This window comes from Podarcis liolepis (assembly GCF_965112155.1).
Source record: "Podarcis liolepis genome assembly, chromosome: 1".
NCBI lineage: Eukaryota > Metazoa > Chordata > Lepidosauria > Squamata > Lacertidae > Podarcis > Podarcis liolepis.
The window spans coordinates 115661223-115680446 of record NC_139554.1 but is presented as its reverse complement, the minus strand read 5'-3'; the positions used below and the strand labels follow the sequence as shown (position 1 = coordinate 115680446).

General features: G+C 44.6%; 2 protein-coding genes across 11 annotated transcripts in view; both read right to left on the bottom strand.

Moving 5' to 3' along the window:
• ATF2 (activating transcription factor 2) overlaps nt 1-6308 on the bottom strand; it is a 38919-nt gene extending 32611 nt beyond the window's left edge. Inside the window, exons 1-2 of one of the 10 annotated variants that reach the window (XM_083468980.1) lie at nt 5989-6134; nt 5036-5177 (exon numbers count right to left, since the gene is read on the bottom strand). The gene's annotated coding sequence lies outside the window, so the exon portion shown is untranslated. Of the gene's footprint in view, nt 1-5035; nt 5178-5988 lie in introns of all 10 variants that reach the window. The other 9 variants (XM_083468977.1, XM_083468975.1, XM_083468978.1 and 6 more) reach the window with 9 other exon arrangements.
• A 7183-nt stretch (nt 6309-13491) lies between these two features.
• Nucleotides 13492-19016, bottom strand: ATP5MC3 (ATP synthase membrane subunit c locus 3). Its single transcript, XM_083470610.1, has 5 exons — nt 18894-19016; nt 18672-18779; nt 17050-17127; nt 15831-16027; nt 13492-13736 (listed from the first exon to the last, which is right to left on the bottom strand). The coding sequence occupies exons 2-5, from the start codon at nt 18711-18713 to the stop codon at nt 13622-13624; spliced, it is 432 nt and encodes a 143-aa protein (XP_083326736.1). The 5' UTR covers nt 18714-18779; nt 18894-19016; the 3' UTR covers nt 13492-13621.
• Nucleotides 19017-19224: the final 208 nt, after the last annotated feature.

The window sequence follows — 19224 nt, the reverse complement described above, 5'->3', positions numbered from 1 at the left end:
CCGCCGCCTCCACTTGTGCATCAGAACCACCTTCCTTTCTTTCCACTTCAGTTCAACATATTCTCCCAAATTCTATTTTCCTTCTACCAACAGGATTGTTCAATGGATCTATAGTCTGCTGCTCATAGGAGCTCTTTCATTTGCAGAAGTCATACTCAGGATACAAATAATAATAATAATAATTTATTATTTGTACCCCGCCCATCTGGCTGAGTTTCCCCAGCCACTCTGGGCGGCTCCCAACCGTGTGTTAAAAACAATACAGCATTAAATATTAAAAACTTCCCTAAACAGGACTGCCTTCGGATGTCTTTTAAAGATAGGATAGCTGTTTATTTCCTTCACATCTGAAGGGAGGGTGTTCCACAGGGCGGGCGCCACTACTGAGAAGGCCCTCTGTCTGGTTCCCTGTAACCTCGCTTCTTGCAATGAGGGAACCGCCAGAAGGCCCTTGGCGCTGGATCTCAGTGTTCGGGCTGAACGATGGGGGTGGAGACACTCCTTCAGGTATACAGGACCGAGCCCATTTAGGGCTTTAAAGGTCAGCACCAACATTATCTGTGACTTTGGTTAACCAATGCAGCATCAAATGTATTGCTTTCAATGGGCAGAATTCACCTAACAAGTCCTGTCAGCAGAAGCCCTCAATAAGGACTTCCTCTTGCTGATGAGGCCTCCCCCAAACGTGTGTTCCCTGCAATAGGCTTGGGGCAGATTAGGAGACCTCCTGTAACAGTTTGCAGTGGGAGGGCAGGGGGATCATTCTGCCTTGCAAACTGTAATGCTTGTGCTGATGGAACGCTCAACACAGTGTGATAGAGAAATCTGCCTGAAGATAGAACAAGCTACCTTAGTAATCCATGCCTGCTATTGAAAAAACCAATGTCCAAAGCCTAAAACGTGCCATGAAATCCCCAAAGGCATAAGCACAGTAAAAGCGATTTTTAAAAACTATTTTAAGAAGAAACATTGATCTATAAAGAAACTGTTAGTTACTTTCTAACAAAGAACAATTAGAGGCTCTCCAGCAAAATGGCAAGTTCTATTCCAATTGCTACATAATATTATAAGTCCTGATATTAAGGCAATTTGAGAGTGGGCTAGTAACTGTTATTCTCATGTTACAACTCATTCAGGAGTTCTTAAATTTCCCCCCCTGACATGTGTTCTTAAAGAAGATAAAGGAACAAGAACAAAAAGTACAGCCCCTTCCACACATAAAATGACTAGCTATCCAGTTTGCACATCATATTAAACCATAGTTTATTTTAAATTATGATTTAATGTTAATGAACAACATATTACTGCACAGTGCTCAAAAGTCCTCACTTCACTTTTCTACTCCAGGAGAGAAGGAAACCCAAGGATGGCTTAGAATGAAATGCCAAGAAGCAAACTATAAGATAGCTAGTACAACTCATTCTTTCAGATCACTGGATAGTGCCCCTGAGCCAAGCAATAGCACAATGACCACCATAAATGCAAAAAACAAAGGCACGGCAAAAGAAACCTTTTCAAAGCAGAGGTAGGCGATATTTTAGTGGCAAAGGAGAAGATAACAGGAGCAGAATCCATGCATAGCCTGCTCTTTTAATTTCTTTCTTTCTAATGGTTTTTATTAAAGATTTTCTTGGGTAAAAAAAGGTATTTCATTGCATGAAGGGCAAATAATGGCACCTCAAGTCCAGATGGTATTTTATGGTCTTACTTTAAAAAAAAAAGTGGTGTTATGAGCCATTAAACCTCGAAAATACACTTTTTCCAAAAGGTTTCCACAGTTTTGGACACTAGTATACAAATTATTCAGAAACTTTGAAAGGAGGGAAATTTCTGTATTTATAAATCACTGCTTCTTCAACAAACACACTATATATTTATATCCACTTCTGGTAAGATACTTTGAGAAATACATCTGTTATTAAATTTCGCTTTCAGTTTAAGTGCGTTCCTAAAGACACTACTAAAGAAATGTCATAATTGAGGGAAGCCATTCTGAACAGTTTCTTCCTATTACACCAGGAGTGCATATGAAAGTATTTTCATCTACCGATACACTAGAATATTGACAATAACTGGAGCATTGCAAACTGCAATAGGTCAGTGATTTTCAAATTTTCTACCTTCAGGGACTTTTTCCTATATCAACTTGTCTAACTAGGGAACCTCTGGACATTTCTGAAAATCCTAGGACTCTTGGGCCTTGCTGTCACCCCATCTGAAAGAACCGTACACCCTAAAACACAGACAACATTCTCTTGGGGTTGGGCATTGCAAGAGATGTATGAGTAGTGACTGCCAAGCCACCTTTCAGCAAAACTTTTTTGCCTTTAGCATTCTTCGCATTCACAAACTGCTAATAAGCTCTTTAAGCCTCAGGTTCTCCCAGAACATAGTTTGAAAATCAATGAAGTGGATTATCACATAATTTTTAAGCAAAACTCTTTCAAGGCTCAGCAAATGTTATAAACTTTAGCTTTATATCTTAAAATACAGTTTTCCAAGTATCAATACTTTTGTTAATGCTGGCTTCCCCACCTTGGTGTGGTAGATATTTTGGAGTATACAACTTTCATCACCCCCAGCCACCATAACCAACAGTCAAGGATTATAGAAACTGTAATCTAGCAACTTCTAGAGGGCACCAGGTTGGGGAACGGTGCTCTTAGCCAAGATTAATTGTTTTCACAAGGAAGCCATGTTGGTCTACTGCAGCAAAAACAAAGAGTACTGTGTCACCCAGAAGACTTAAACAAATATTATGGTATATGCTTTAATGGGATAGAGTCCACTTCTTCTGATGCATGAAGTACTGTCCTGATTATTTATTTTATGCACACCCACATGTACATTTGAGGGTGGGACTGGATTGTAAACAGTAAGGAAAACGGGAAAGCAAAGGCAGAAATAATTATGCTATTAACAGTGACCATTCACAAAGCAGTGTTGATGATAACACAAACACTGTTGTGGCATTGATAAGTTAACCAATAGGTGTAATAAAAACCTGCCACCCTAATTCATGCTACAAGTAAAAGAACTGAACCTCCTGATAAAATCTGGCAGACTGTCACTTTGTTCAGCAACAGTCATTCCCCCAGCCTCCTCCCAAATGACTGGGAGGATTTCAGAAGCCCTTGCTTCTACTTTTGATTAATTGAGGTTTGCCATGTCATCTGCACCAACAACGTATGCAAGTTCCTCTAGTGTCTTATGTGACCACAGTTATAACAACTTCAGGTGTTATTGTGCTACATGCATTTGATAAAGTACAGTGGTACCTCGGGTTACAGACGCTTCAGGTTACAGACTCCGCTAACCCAGAAATAGTACCTCGGGTTAAGAACTTTGCTTCAGGATGAGAACAGAAATTGCGCGGTGGCGGTGCAGCAGCAGCAGCAGCAGGAGGAGGCCCCATTAGCTAAAGTGGTACCTCAGGTTAAGAACAGTTTCAGGTTAAGAACCGACCTCCAGAACGAAATAAGTTCTTAACCCAAGGTACCACTGTATTCAATTAGTTACAAAACTGCTTGCCATGATAAACTGCTTGTTTCTGGCAGGTTTCTAAAACCTTTTAAGCCAAGACATCTCTCTAAACTTGCTCTTGCTACTTCCCAGCTACATGCCCAGCACCAAGTATTTGTTCCCATATAAACACACAAGGAGAAATTTTCCTTAATTATGTGACATGCAAACCTGCTGCTGCGCAAAAGTACCTGCTTCCTGAAACATGTTGTCCCCATCAGCCCAATCATCTCATGCAAGGCTGTCTTGCCTCTTCCCTGGAGACATGCAATTCCAGAATTCTGCTAGGATGTATTAATCTGCTTGGCTCAGGATCCTCTGCTTCTCTGAAACTTTAAACACACCCACACTCTTCTGTGTCAACAATCCCAGTTTGAGAATCTACTGATTCTCTTGATTTACAGAATTATCTATATCTACAGAATGCATCTTGGCCACCCAATCAGAATGATCCGCATGCTCTATAATGTAACAATCACCTTACACTTTAGAGAACACTAAATAATTGTGTATGTGTTCTGTGTGTTCGTTCCATAGTTAGTTTATGCTGCTACTAAAAAAAGCAGCTTTGAAATTAAAGAAAACTCCCATCCCATAATCATCTACCACAAGCCAATGGGAACAAGGAGGTGGGTTATCTGAATGGAAAAACTGAAGACAGAATTCTACAATTCAATAAAGATATTCCTATACTCCAGAATCATATACCCAAGAAAATTCCTCAGAGATTAACCAGGAGATGCAGAATTAGTTATTTTATATAAAGGGCAATGGGGAAAAGAATGTACACAAATACACCTGACCTAAGCGCATCATAGTGGTAATGAAGCAACTTACAGAAAAAGTTTGTTTTGAGATACCAAGGTTGTAAAACTTTAAACTGAGATATACTGCATTATGCTAACTTCACACAATAAAGACCAGATGCTTTGCATATTTTAAATCAGAAGGCAAGGCATGTCATTTTCTTACTGCTCTACAGGAAGTAAATGTTCTTTGGCTGAAGGATGGGATGGAAATTCCTTAAATAAAGAAATACAGAAGAGGCGTCTCCAATTTCCTTGCTTTTTTATCAGTAGACTATGAAGAACCACAACGCAACTTACCACTACTACTTTATCAAACACTACCTATCAGGGAACTAAAATGTGGAATGAGACACAGCCTGATAACAAAGATTTGTGGTACAACACCCTGATAACTAAGATTTGTGGTACAACAAGCAGTCACCTTAGTAGCAGCCTACCAGCAGTCCCTTAGTGATCTCTCTCTAACACAACACAACACAACACAACACAACACAACACAACACAACACAACACAACACACTTCAGCAGCTTCAGGGAAAGCAACATTTGGGCCTGAACACACCATGTGCTGCTGCTGAAGTTCTGCCCTCCTTCACTTTGCTTTGGAGAGCACAAAACCTAAGCAGGTAAACAGGTACATGCACATGCCTGAGTATTTTTTTACCCCCCCCCCCCACTAAGTGTAACTGTTTGAACTCATTTACCTGCAGCAAACGGATGGGGACCGCTGTGTATGCTTCAGACCCTCCAAGTGTCCCTATTTTCCAGGGACAGTCCTGGATTTACAAAAGCTGTCCTGGTTTCTGCTGTGATCCGGGAACGTGCCGCTTTTCCTTTAGGATGTCCCTACATTCATTGGAGAAATGTTGGAAGGTATTGCGTGCTTTCACCCACCAACTTTCCACAGGAGCATGGTCCTAAGGAGAAACTTCGCAGGTGTCCTCAGCATCCACCCTTCCTCAATTGGGAGGAAATGAGGGGGGGAGAGGGGGAAGGAAATAAGAGGAAAAACGGGGGTGGGCAGAGAGAGACCAGGCCTCAGGGCACCATCTATCAGCGAGAACTATCGTGTGTGTGTGTGTGTGTGTGTACATTTCTCTCTGCAGTGCAAGCGCTTCCCTGCACTCCCCCCCCCCACAAAAAAAAAACCTCCACTGTGACCTGTTCCAGCAACACACCGGGCGCTGCGTGTGTGTCAGGCTCTTTTACAACGTTCCTTCCAGGGAGGTGATGGAGTGGTCGGCAACAAGGGCAATGGGGAAACGGGGGGGGGGGGGGAGAGAACGAATGGTAGGAGCCAAATTCGGTCTGCCTACTCCCCTCGCCCCCCGCCGTTCTGTGACAGTTAGTGGGGGCCAGCAACGGCTTTCCAGAGCTCGCGGCGTTCTATGGCCAAGGGGCGCAATAAATAAATAAATTCCCACCCACCCCGCTCAGTTCTCTCTATGCAGAGCAGCGGCGGCGCCATGTTTCAGCCTGCCAGGCTCCCCCCACCTCCCCTCAAAACAGGGCCCGGCGACTTCCACCCCTAGCCCAGGCTCGGGTAAGGCCACACCCCGAGCTATTACACACAGAAAGAGGCAGCGGCTTCTCCACCTCCCATGTTTACCGCCATCCCCTCCCCGCCTCAAAAAAAGGCCACACACACAAAACTCACCCCTCACGACCGCCGGGAAAGCCGCTCATTAAAGCCGCCCGTGTCCCCCACAGGCTTCCGTCACATCTCGCGGGAACTCACTGACACATCTCTTTCTTTCTCGCTCTCTTTCCGCCCGGACCCCCTCCCCTCGTATCCACCACCAACACGCCGCCGCCGCCTTACCCCGTAGGAAAAGATGCAGCCAGTCACGTGACAAGGCGCTTTGGCGGGGAGGGGAGGGTGGGCTGTGGAAGGAAGGGGCAGAAAAGACACACACGCGCGCGCACTGGCGCCCGAAGCGGGTTGACACGTGGTTGTTGGGCGCCGCGAGGGCGGGGCCGCTGACCGAAGCTCCGTCCGGAAACGGCCGAGCGCGCTCGTCAGCCTCTCGCTCGCCATCCCCCCTCCGCCCCCCACATGCCGCGCGCGCCTTCTCCGTGCGGCTGCGCGAGAAGCTCTGAGTCTGAGCAGCAGACAGGGAGTGTTACTCGCCCATTGAATTGTGTATGAAGAGGCTTTTGGTTTCTACAAGTGTACACGTGACGTGGGATTCTTGGTCTAAGGCAAGCTCCAAACTCGGTCCTCCAGCTGTTTTGGGACTACAACTCCCATCATCCCTAGCTAACAGGACCAGTGGTTAGGGATGATGGGAATTGTAGTCCCAAAACAGCTGGAGGGCCAGCCGAGTTTGAGGGTGCCTGGTCTTAGTACTTGCAAGAGGGAAAGGACACGTCCCCCCCCTCCCCCATAGAAATCTGCCTTAGAACAGTAGAGGATTGTCTAGTCAGGCTTTCCCAAACTTGTGTCTCCAGCTGGTTTTGGACTACAACTCCCATCATCCCTAGGCACAGGGATGGTGGGAGTTGTAGTCCCTAAACAGCCAGAGACAGGTTTGGGAAACCCTGGTATTCCAACTCCCTACAATGCAGGGATCAGTGTGGGGTTCGAACCCACCATGCTGAGATTAACAGTCCTCTGCTCAACCCACTGAGCTAAGTGGTGCGAGTGGAACTAGTGGCCAGCTTAGCCTAGTTCTGCCTGAGAAGCAGCTGCTCTCCAAGGTCACAGCAAGATTGCAGGGGGTTGGACTAGCTGACGCTTGGGGGATCCCTTCCAGCTCTACAATTCTATGGTTCCAAAATGTCTTTCATGACATGGGGAGAGGCTTTGGCTGGAAGCAAACATACACAAGAGCACTGTGTAACAGGTGGAAGTTTAAAACAAAAACAGTAAAAGCAACAGAAACCACCAGAATGACTGAAATCACCTTTCAAAAAATAATTTCATTATAAGCATTTAAGTGCTATTACTTCCATTCCCTGATGTTTGAGTGATCTTTACTAAAGCCTGTAGTTCAGCAATATTCCTGTATTTCAAGTAGGATAAGGCTGTGAAGGTGCTGGGCTTTCTAAACACCACGGCCAGTGTTTGAACCAGCTCACATTTAGCCTAACCCCCCATCCCAACTTAACCCCCCCCCATCCCAACTACTGCATACTATAATTTGATGTGCTGCTTGCATCCTTAATTATGAATTTCCTATTGAATGCAGCTGCATAATTAAAAGGCGCTGGCAAGTACATCCTTATACCTGTACACCTGGAAAACATTAAGCGTTTTCAGCACTGTTTCTTTGCCTTCTGCAGCAGGGTCTCTAGAATATGGTGACTGCCCTAGGAAAGACAGTACCTCTCAATGATTATCTGAATAAATTCCAGCTTTTCCTTGTTATTTCTAGGCCAGACAGCAGCAAAGCAACAAAAGCCAAGCTATTCCAAGAATTTGAGCATCCTTTGTTGTTGTTTAGTCGTTTAGTCGTGTCCGACTCTTCGTGACCCCATGGACCAGAGCACGCCAGGCACTTCTGTCCTCCACTGCCTCCCGCAGTTTGATCAAGCTCATGCTAGTAGCTTCAAGAACACCATCCAACCATCTCATTCTCTGCCGTCCCCTTCTCCTTGTGCCTTCCATCTTTCCCAACATCAGGGTCTTTTCCAGGGAGTCTTCTCTTCTCATGAGGTGGCCAAAGTATTGGAGCCTCAGCTTCACGATCTGTCCTTCCAGTGAGCACTCAGGGCTGATTTCCTTCAGAATGGAGAGGTTTGATCTTCTTGCAGTCCATGGGACTCTCAAGAGTCTCCTCCAGCACCATAATTCAAAAGCATCAATTCTTCGGCGATCAGCCTTCTTTATGGTCCAGCTCTCACTTCCATACATCACTACTGGGAAAACCATGGCTTTTACTATACGGACCTTTGTTGGCAAGGTGATGTCTCTGCTTTTTAAGATGTTGTCTAGGTTTGCCATCGCCTTTCTCCCAAGGAGCAGGCGTCTTTTAATTTCGTGACTGCTGTCACCATCTGCACTGATCATGGAGCCCAAGAAAGTAAAATCTCTCACTGCCTCCATTTCTTCCCCATCTATTTGCCAGGAGGTGATGGGCCCAGTGGCCATGATCTTCGTTTTTTTGATGTTGAGCTTCAGACCATATTTTGCGCTCTCCTCTTTCACCCTCATTAAAAGGTTCTTTAATTCCTCTTCACTTTCTGCCATCAAGGTTGTGTCATCTGCATATCTGAGGTTGTTGATATTTCTTCCAGCAATCTTAATTCCGGCTTGGGATTCATCCAGCCCAGCCTTTCGCATGATGAATTCTGCATATAAGTTAAATAAGCAGGGAGACAATATACAGCCTTGCCGTACTCCTTTCCCAATTTGGAACCAATCAGTTGTTCCATATCCAGTTCTAACTGTAGCTTCTTGTCCCACATAGAGATTTCGCAGGAGACAGATGAGGTGATCAGGCACTCCCATTTCTTTAAGAACTTGCCATAGTTTGCTGTGGTCAACACAGTCAAAGGCTTTTGCATAGTCAATGAAGCAGAAGTAGATGTCTTTCTGGAACTCTCTAGCTTTCTCCATAATCCAGCGCATGTTTGCAATTTGGTCTCTGGTTCCTCTGCCTCTTCTAAATCCAGCTTGCACTTCTGGGAGTTCTCGGTCCACATACTGCTTGAGCCTTCCTTGTAGAATTTTAAGCATAACCTTGCTAGCATGTGAAATGAGTGAAATTGTGCGGTAGTTGGAGCATTCTTTGGCACTGCCTTTCTTTGGGATTGGAATGTAGACTGATCTTCTCCAATCCTCTGGCCACTGCTGAGTTTTCCAAACTTGCTGGCATATTGAGTGTAGCACCTTAACAGCATCATCTTTTAAAATTTTAAACAGTTCAGCTGGAATACCATCACTTCCACTGGCCTTGTTATTTGCAGTGCTTTCTAAGGCCCATTTGACTTCACTCTCCAGGATGTCTGGCTCAAGGTCAGCAACCACACTACCTGGGGTGTACGAGACATCCATATCTTTCTGGTATAATTCCTCTGTGTATTCTTGCCACCTCTTCTTGATGTCTTCTGCTTCAGTTAGATCTTTACCACTTTTGTCCTTTATTATGGTAATCTTTGTACGAAATGTTCCTTTCATATTTCCGATTTTCTTGAACAGATCTCTGGTTCTTCCCATTCTGTTGCTTTCCTCTATTTCTTTGCATTGCTCGTTTAAGAAGGCCTTCTTGTCTCTCCTTGCTGTTCTTTGGAAATCTGCATTCAGTTTCCTGTATCTTTCACTATCTCCCTCGCATTTTGCTTGCCTTCTCTCCCCCGCTATTTGTAAGGCCTCGTTGGACAGCCACTTTGCTTTCTTGCATTTCTTTTTCATTGGGATGGTTTTAGTTGCTGCCTCCTGTATAATGTTGCGAGCCTCCATCCATAGTTCTTCAGGCACTCTGTCCAGCAAATCTAAATCCTTAAACCTGTTCCTCACTTCCACTGTGTATTCATAAGGGATTTGGTTTAGATTGTATCTTACCTGTCCAGTGGTTTTTCCTACTTTCTTCAGTTTAAGCTTGAATTTTGCTATAAGAAGCTGATGATCTGAGCCACAGTCAGCTCCAGGTCTTGTTTTTGCTGACTGTATAGAGCTTCTCCATCTTTGGCTGCAGAGAATATAATCAATCTGATTTCGATGTTGCCCATCTGGGGATGTCCATGTGTAGAGTCGTCTCTTGTGTTGTTGGAAAAGCGTGTTTGTGATGACCAGCTTGTTCTCTTGACAGAACTCTATTAGCCTTTGCCCTGCTTCATTTTGATCTCCAAGGCCAAACTTGCCAGTTGTTCCTTTTACCTCTTGATTCCCTACTTTAGCATTCCAATCCCCTATAATGAGCAGAACATCCTTCTTTGGTGTCACTTCGATAAGGTCTTGTAGGTCTTCATAGAACTGGTCAATTTCAGTTTCTTCAGCACTAGTAGTTGGTGCATAAACTTGGATTACTGTGATGTTAAAAGGTCTGCCTTGGATTCGTATCGAGATCATTCTATCATTTTTGAGACTGCATCCCAGTACAGCTTTCGCCACTCTTTTGTTGACTATGAGGGCCACTCCATTTCTCTTACGGGTTTCTTGCCCACAGTAGTAGATATGATAGTCATCCGAACTGAATTCGCCCATTCCCGTCCATTTTAGCTCACTGATGCCCAGGATGTCAATATTTATTCTTGCCATCTCATTTTTGACCACATCCAACTTACCCAGGTTCATGGTTCTTACATTCCAGGTTCCTATGCAATATTTTTCTTTACAGCATTGGACTTTCCTTTCGCTTCCATGCATATCCACAACTGAGCGTCCTTTCGGCTTTGGCCCAGCCGCTTCATCAGCTCTGGATCTACTTGTACTTGTCCTCCGCTCTTCCCCAGTAGCATGTTGGACACCTTCCGACCTGAGGGGCTCATCTTCCAGTGTCATAACTTTTATATGCCTGTTGTCTTTGTCCATGGAGTTTTCTTGGCAGGGATACTGGAGTGGCTTGCCGGTTCCTACTCCAGGTGGATCACGTTTGGTCAAAACTCTCCACTATGACCTGTTCATCTTGGGTGCCCTGCTCGGCGTAGTTCATAGCTTCTCTGAGTTCTTCAAGCCCCTTCGCCACGGCAAGGCAGTGATCCATGAAGGGGTGAGCATCCTTAATTTTCCAAATATATAAAAAAATTGTCCAGTAGCACCTTAGAGACCAACTGAGTTTGTTCTTGGTATAAGCTTTCATGCGCATGCACACTTATTCAGATACGAAGCTTATACCAAGAACAAACTTAGTTGGTCTCTAAGGTGCTACTGGACAATTTTTTATATATATTTCAACTGCATCAGACCAACACGGCCACCTATCTGAATCTTAATTTTCCAGATGGTCCTATTTAGCCTGGATTTGCATTTGACAGAAGTCATGCAGCACCAAAGAAAACAGCTTAAATTCCCTCATTGAACTACTGATCCTTATGATTGCAGCAACATTCACTACATTGGTGATAATTTTAATAATGTTCAATGATAGCTTCAAGTTCTAGACAGTACTGAGGTTTCTATTTAGAGACAAGTTACCGTATTTTTCGCTCTATAACACGCACCTGACCATAACACGCACATCGTTTTTAGAGGAGGAAAACAAGGGAAAAAATATTCTGAATGAAACAGTGGACGTATCATTTTTGTGCTTCATGCTGTGGCCACAGACATGTGATCTGATGGTGAATTTGGGGTGACCCAATGCAAAAATCCTGAGAATCCCTGTGCATCCATGCTTTGTAACCACGTTTTTGCACCATTGCAGCCCCAGGCAACAGTGGGTGCGTGATTTTTTGGGGGGGGCAGGCTGTAGCCATGGACATGCTATGTGCTGTGATGGTGAATTTTGGCTGACCCAATGCAAAGATCCTGAGGATCCATGTGGACCCATACTTTTTAACCACGTTTTTGCACCATTGCAGCCCCAGGCAACAGTGGGTGCATGATTTTTTTGGGGGGGGACAGGCTGTAGCCATGGACATGCTATGTGCTCTGATGGTGAATTTTGGCTGACCCAATGCAAAGATCCTGAGGATCCATGTGGATCCATGCTTTGTAACCACGTTTTTGCACCATTGCAGCCCCAGGCAACAGTGGGTGCGTGATTTTTTTTTTTGGGGGGGGGGACAGGCTGTAGCCATGGACATGCTATGTGCTCTGATGGTGAATTTTGGCTGACCCAATGCAAAGATCCTGAGGATCCATGTGGATCCATGCTTTGTAACCACGTTTTTGCACCATTGCAACCCCAGGCAACAATGGGTGTGTGATTTTGGGGGGGCAGGCTGTAGCCATGGACATGCTGTGTGCTCTGATGGTGAAGGGGTGACCCAATGCAAAGATCCTGAGGATCCATGTGGATCCATGCTTTGTAACCACATTTTAAGTGGGGAGGGAAGGAAAAACACAGAAGGCTAAGAATGCAGGAGAGGGCTATAACGTGAGGAAAGGAAGGCAAAAGTTTCCCCCCACCCACCCACACAAGCCAGCCAGCCTGCTCTCTCTCTCTCTCTCTCTCTCTCTCTCTCTCTCCCTCTCCCTCCCACCAGCATGACAGAAGAAAGCATTTTAACTGCATTAAGAACTATTTAGCAGCGAAACCTAAGCTTTGCCATCCCTTAAGAGGTACAGACACTGTAATCTTCCAGATCGCATGAATTTACAGGCAAAACACTGTTTAAGGATTTCATCCTTTTAAATGGAAGAAAGCATATTTGAATGCTGTGTGTCTCCAAAAACAAAAAGCAGGAAGTCAAATCAGAATTTTAAGCCGAACCTGTAATCTCTCTTCCCTTCACAAACATTGTTCCCTCCGGAGCAGGGAGAGGATAGAACGAGGGACGCTCTGCTCTCCCCTCTACTTGCCTGGAGGGGAGGGGCTTTCCCTGCTCTTTGTTCCGTTTGAGCAAACACAGTAACGAAACAGAACAGGGTGGGCAGTAAGACCCTGAGGCAGAATGCAGGAAAGCCACCACTTCCTCTCTCACGGAGCTCCCTTCTCCCTGAAGCGCGGTTTGATTTTTGCCTCATTTTTCGGCTCCAGGGACCACACATTCGCTGCATAACACGCACAGACATTTCCCCTTCCTTTTTAGGAGAAAAAATCTGCGTGTTATAGAGCGAAAAATACGGTAGTGGTTACTGATCTTCCTCATTCCTGAGCAAAACATTCATAAAATGTTACAGTGTAAGTATTTTACTTATTATCTTCACTTCCTTGGACTGAACCTCTCATTGACGCAGACAATTTTATTGTAAGGTCCATGAATACTCTGGAATACATATAAAAGGACAAGGTCCAAGATCTGCTATATGAATTAGGGGCAAGTTACCTACATTTACTAAAGCACTGCAGGTAGCTTGCTTTTATGGAGATGCATATATATATATTAGCAAGTTCCATAACTTTGTGACATAATACAACATATAATTATGGAAGCCAGGTTTGCTGCATGATAAAGCTGTATAATATGATCTGTCAAGATTTAGAATACTGTTGCACTGAGTTTGTCTCAATTTCCCTGATCTGGATTTCCCCTTCTAAGGTATAAATTTAGACCTTGCAGTGCTTGGGAAAACTTTTGACAAAGTCAAAACACAAACATGACACAGGCAGAGTTTAAACTCGTTACCATCTTTAATTAAGCTGCTTTGGAAGTAGCATACATTCCATGATAAACATTTTTCGAACCCAGGTTCACAGAATCACATTGTAGTTCATTAATGCCAATGTTACACACAGATCTCTTCACATGGCAAACAAGATCAAGAAAGCAACCATCAGACAGAAGAGACCCATGGCTTCGGACAGGGCAAATCCCAGAATAGCATATGAGAATAGCTGCTGCTTCAGTGAAGGATTTCTGAAATAAAAGATAAAAGTCATGTTTGCATTTATTCTGAAGCAAGTCTTTTCACCAAATGCATCAATATTATAACCTATGCCGAGGGAAAAAAGTTACCGGCTTATTGAGCAAATTGCTTACACAAAGGGTTTAATAAAAAAAGTTTGTGTGCAAGGCTTATTACACAGCAACTAAACAATAATTTACACAAGTTTCAGCATGACTTCTCGGCCAAGTACCAGCAGCTCAAATGACTGAAAAGGCTGAGAACCATGTGGTTGTTGCTGAAAGCAATGCTATTTGGCAGGTGTAAGCATGTGAAGTGCATAGTCTTAACATTTCCTCTGGAAGAAGTGGGGAAACCTTTAGATAGTTCTACCTACAACTCCCATCAGCCCTAGCAAGCGTGGCCAGGGACTATGGGAACAGTAGTTCACCAACATATGGAGGGCCAAAAGTCCCCTCTACCTGCTCTGAACAAAGACAAGCACCAGCAATTATGTAATTTCACTGCTTACTAAAACTCAATTTATTTTCACACAACTTTGTTGGTCATTAGCACCAGTTGCTTTTATTTATTAATTTTATGGCTTTGTTTTATTTTGTATTGCAATTTTAAAATGTGTTTTTTACTATTCCGTCTCATAATTTGAAATGAAAGGCTGTATGTCTTTTAAAATATATATAAAAAACCACCCTAAAGCTACTCAGAAAGTGGGATGTTGTGGCTACACAAGACTTACCACAAGAGTTAGTAATTTCAGCTGCCTCTTCCCATGAAAAGTTATACCCACCAAACTTGTTAGTGACATTGTGTGGCTCCTGCTCAGTTTCCCAACAGTCTCTACCTAAATCTGAATCTGTTATCTTGGCCAAAACCACTGACACAGTATGCTGTTATTATACAATCCAGAAGAGTATTTAAGAAGTTTAGAACTGGAAAATTAAAGAATTCCCCTAATGCATGCAATTCCCCATCAGCACTAGTAACTATAATCCATTTTAGAGAGAGAAATTTTAAAGACCTCCCACTTCCAGTTGAATAGTTTCAATTGTAAACATTTAGTTAAGGACCAAGATGAGGTAAAAGTGTTGTTTTTTAAAAAAAGAAAAGCTTCAAATGGCTTTAACAGTTTCATCTCTGCCAGTTCCTTGGTCTCAATACAGGAGGTGTCTAGTCCCATATCAAGCTGCCCACGTGTTGAGATAACTGGCTGATGCCCTGCCCCAACCACCCCCTCTATCAGAGGTAAGTTGTAAGACATGGGTAGGCAAACTAAGGCCTTCTAAATCTGGCCCACGGATGGTCCACAAATCAGTGTGTTTTTACATGAGTAGAATGTGTCTTTTTATTTAAAATGCATCTCTGGGTTATTTGTGGGGCATAGGAATTCGTTCACCCCCCCCCCACAAGGTCTGAGGGACAGTGGACCAGCCCCCTGCTGAAAAAAATTGCTGACCCCTGTTGTAAGAGAAGGCTTTCCTTCCATGAACAATACCTGAATTGTAGACTGCTCCCTTCAGAAGGCTTGCCTGGCAACAACAATATCTTTTAGGCACACGGCAAAGATCTTTCTGTTCAACTAAGCATCCTGATCATCTTAAACTCCGACTTAACTATAAAAAGCATAGCTGCTGTTTCTATGCTTGTTTAATGATCACAGAGGTTTTAAAAAGTCTTCTAAGCGACTGCAAAAGTTTTCTAACTTCAGCTCTACGGCAGTTAAGAAATGCATTGAGTAAACAGAATGAGTTATGCTTTGTTACTTCATACAAGCCCCAAGGTCTTCAAATTCCTGACAGGTCTAATTTGCTACTCCTTCTTACGCTTGGGGCAAGTGCACAGCCTTTCTGACAAACTTCCTTCCATCCACACCCAATTCTGTCCCCAGTATTAAGGAGCTTTCCTCCTTAATCCCAGGGAGAAGACAAATGCAGAGCTGGCAGAAGCCCTGCACAGTTATTTCCAGCCTTCTCTGGGAGCCACAGCCAGGCTCTGTGCCATGTGGGTGAGCAGAACAAGCTACAGTATCCTGAACCTGGGAAAAAATAATGCTGTAACTTGAACCCCTTTCAGTATAATGCTGAAAGTTAGAAATAAAGGACCATTACCTGGCATAGCCAATGATTAAACTCCCGAAAACTGTTCCAATACCAGCACCGGAACCAGCCACTCCTACTGTGGCAGCACCAGCACCAATGAATTTGGCAGCCGTGTCAATGTCCCTGCTGATAGCACTAGTTTGAAACTCCCTTAGTGCTAGCTGACTGCCAGTGTTCTGAGCACCAGTAAGGAAAGTTGTGTTGCCCTGAAAGAAACAAGAAGAATTGGATTACATTTGGCACAAGTATTTGCTATAGGCTTGTACTACGAAAGTCACAAGCTTCTATAGCAGGGAAGGAAAGGGGAGATTTAAGACACATTTCTTTGGACAGGTGAGTGAAAAGATTTTCAAAGTGTTAGGTTCTTCCTAGATTTTTTTTTTAAAAAAAAGAACCATGGGGAAAAGTAATGGGGAAAAGCAATTATGATTCTGATGTCCCTAACAACTTCTGCCCATCAGGAACCATCGACAGCATGACGCAATCCCACAGCCCTGGAAGAATTATTCCTACTGGACTGAAATTCTGCAAGACAGGTTTAAGCCATCTACTGTGCATTTTCCACTAAATGGCTTGAAGGCATATGGGGGTGGGGCAGAACCTAAGCTACTCTGAGCAGTACCTAGATTGGAGACCACTTAGAAACAAACCAAAATATAACCAGCTTCAAGATCCTTGGTATAATAATAATAATAATAATAATAATAATAATAATAATAATATTTATACCCTGCCCATCTGGCTGGGTTTCCCCAGCCACTCTGGGCGGCTTCCAACAAAATATTAAAATACAATAGTCTGTCAAACATTAAAAGCTTCCCTAAACAGGGCTGCCTTCAGATGTCTTCTAAAAGTCTGGTAGTTGTTTTTCTTTTTGACATCTGGTGGGAGGGTGTTCCACAGGGCGGGTGCCACTACCGAGAAGGCCCTCTGCCTGGTTCCCTGTAACTTGGCTTCTTGCAGCGAGGGAACCGCCAGAAGGCCCTCAGCGCTGGACCTTAGTGTCTGGGGGTGGAGACGCTCCTTCAGAAGCAGAGTACAAATAAACACTTTACTACGCATACTCAGCTGCAGGTCTGTGTTGTTCCAAGTTCAGACACTAAACACAAGGCAGCATGTGTTTGTCAAAAACTAAAATCTGACACTTTGTGGCAAGTTTTACTATTACAAGGCAACAACACATGGGCTCACCAGATCATTTAGGAAGCTACAGAATTGTTTAAGGTACCTCTGCAGTCCTGGCTTCTGGCCTAGACAACACCGTTGCAGAAATTGGTCTGTACAGAATTCTTGATCCAGTGCGCATCTGAAAAAGGGGGAGGATGAAGAAGTGTGTTAAAGTAATGGACACTCTCACAAAACTGCAACCATAGCCTTCAAAGCGATAACTACACAACATCCCAGCAGCTTTTAGATTCCTGGCATTTAGTTCTCTTTACAATCACAGTTCGGTAAGGCCATTCATTGAGAAAAATTCTTATTCCATGAAGCTCATCAATGGCTCATCAGGACTTGCAAAGGCACAATTTTGATCTCCAGTCATGCTTACTACACTGTCTACAGCTAAAGTCAATGCCCCTAAGAAAAAACTGCTCTTGAAGTCTGACCTTCACTTTTGGCACACGTGGGTTGGATAACACAGCTCATCAGAACCTTGTATTCCCATACGGTATTAAAGTGTTTTTGCTGTTGAGATAAGGATCTAGTTGGGACTCTAAGCAAATTAACCTTGAAGGATCTCCTCCATTTCTCTCCTTCCCATGCTATCAAGTGTTAACGCCATAACCAGCAGCGAGATTTCAGAGACACCTCATCTTTGGTGACTAACTTTCTTTTAGGACAGATTTCAGAGGCAGGGGAAAGTGTTTCCAGGTGAGATGTTATTATTTCAACAATCCTTCTATCTGCCCTTGTCTACAACATCTCAAGCAAACAAGCCTACGGCACATAATTCCTGTTTGCCTTCATTCTACAGGTACCACTAAGAAAGCTCAGAGCTCCTGTAGCACACTGTCGTTTGTAACGTTGGCACACATTGCCTAAGAGTGCTGCAACTCTGCTGTGCTCAATGACCTTCAGGTCACTCCCGACCCTACAGGTCTGCAAAAGCAATTCTAATATTTAAATCCTAAGAACCATTAAAAGACAGGCCTGGTGAATTCAGCCTAACTCGTTTTGTGGGGCAACCAAGCAATCTAACACCCCAAGACCAGCCAGCGGCCTCAGATAAGCACCCCCAGACCAGGAAACCAGTTCCCAGAGAATCCGGCGACACCCCTCCTCCGCATTATAAGTTGATCTGTCGGTTGACAGATCGACCTGTCAATTCACCCTAGCGGCCTAGCCCTCCAAGCACAGATTAAGAGGAAAGGCCTTATGAATGAATGGCTGGGAGGCTGCTGCGGCCTGTTCTTGCCCTTGGATCACCTACTCGCTTTTAAGGTCACCCAGTTTTCCCACCCTCTTTCTGCAGCAGTGGGCCAACTGGGGGGGGGTGTGCATTTTGCAAGGAGGGCCGCATCGTCCTTCAACTTATGCATGAAACGATGATGAGACGTGGAAAGCAAGCCCAGGCAGCAGCATGGAGGGCAGAGGAGGGAGGCATGAGACAAAAGTCTCCTTGCAAAAAGCACCGTTAAGACATGCCCTCCAAATGACTCCTTGCAAAAAGACATGCCCTGCAAATGAATGACTTAACGGGGATCGCCTCTGTCCCAGAGTCCAGATCCCCCCCCCCCAAAAAAAAAAACCCATCAACGCCCCCAACCTTTTGCAAAGGAAAAAAAAATCAAGGGCAAGAGGGGGAAGCGACCTACTCTGACCTATGCGCAGGCCCCGCTGCCAACTCACCAAGGCGGGGGACCCGGCGGCGAGCTTGACACAGGCGAACATGGCTGCGGGCGGACGGGCCGGTGGAGCAACGGGCTGGGGGGTCCCGGGTCTGGGCCGTCTGGCTCGCTGCAGGGGAGGAGAAAGGAGAGTTTTAGGAGTCCGGCCGGCAGCGCTCTGGGAGCGGGAGGAAGGCTGAGCTCCCCGATGGAGGCGGATACAAGGAGGGGACCCGGGGCCTACCTCGAACCCGGCAGCGGCAAGCAGAGGCTCCTCCGGCTGAGCTGGTGCAGCGGTAGAGGTCGAAGGGACTGCGAGCTCTCCGCGCAGGCGCCGGAGGGGTGGAGCGCCCGGATGAGAAGGGGCGGGCGGGGGCAGAGGAAGTTTAATAGGAATTAAAAAGGAGGCGTGTGACACGTTCCTAAGGTCGCTTCCGTCGCGACTTTAATCCATAATATTGTGGTAGGAATGAAAGGAGGAAAGAATGCTAGCTGTATCGACAAGGAAAAACCCGCTTTTTAAATGATAATGATAATAATAATAATAATAATAATAATAATGCTGTAATAATAAT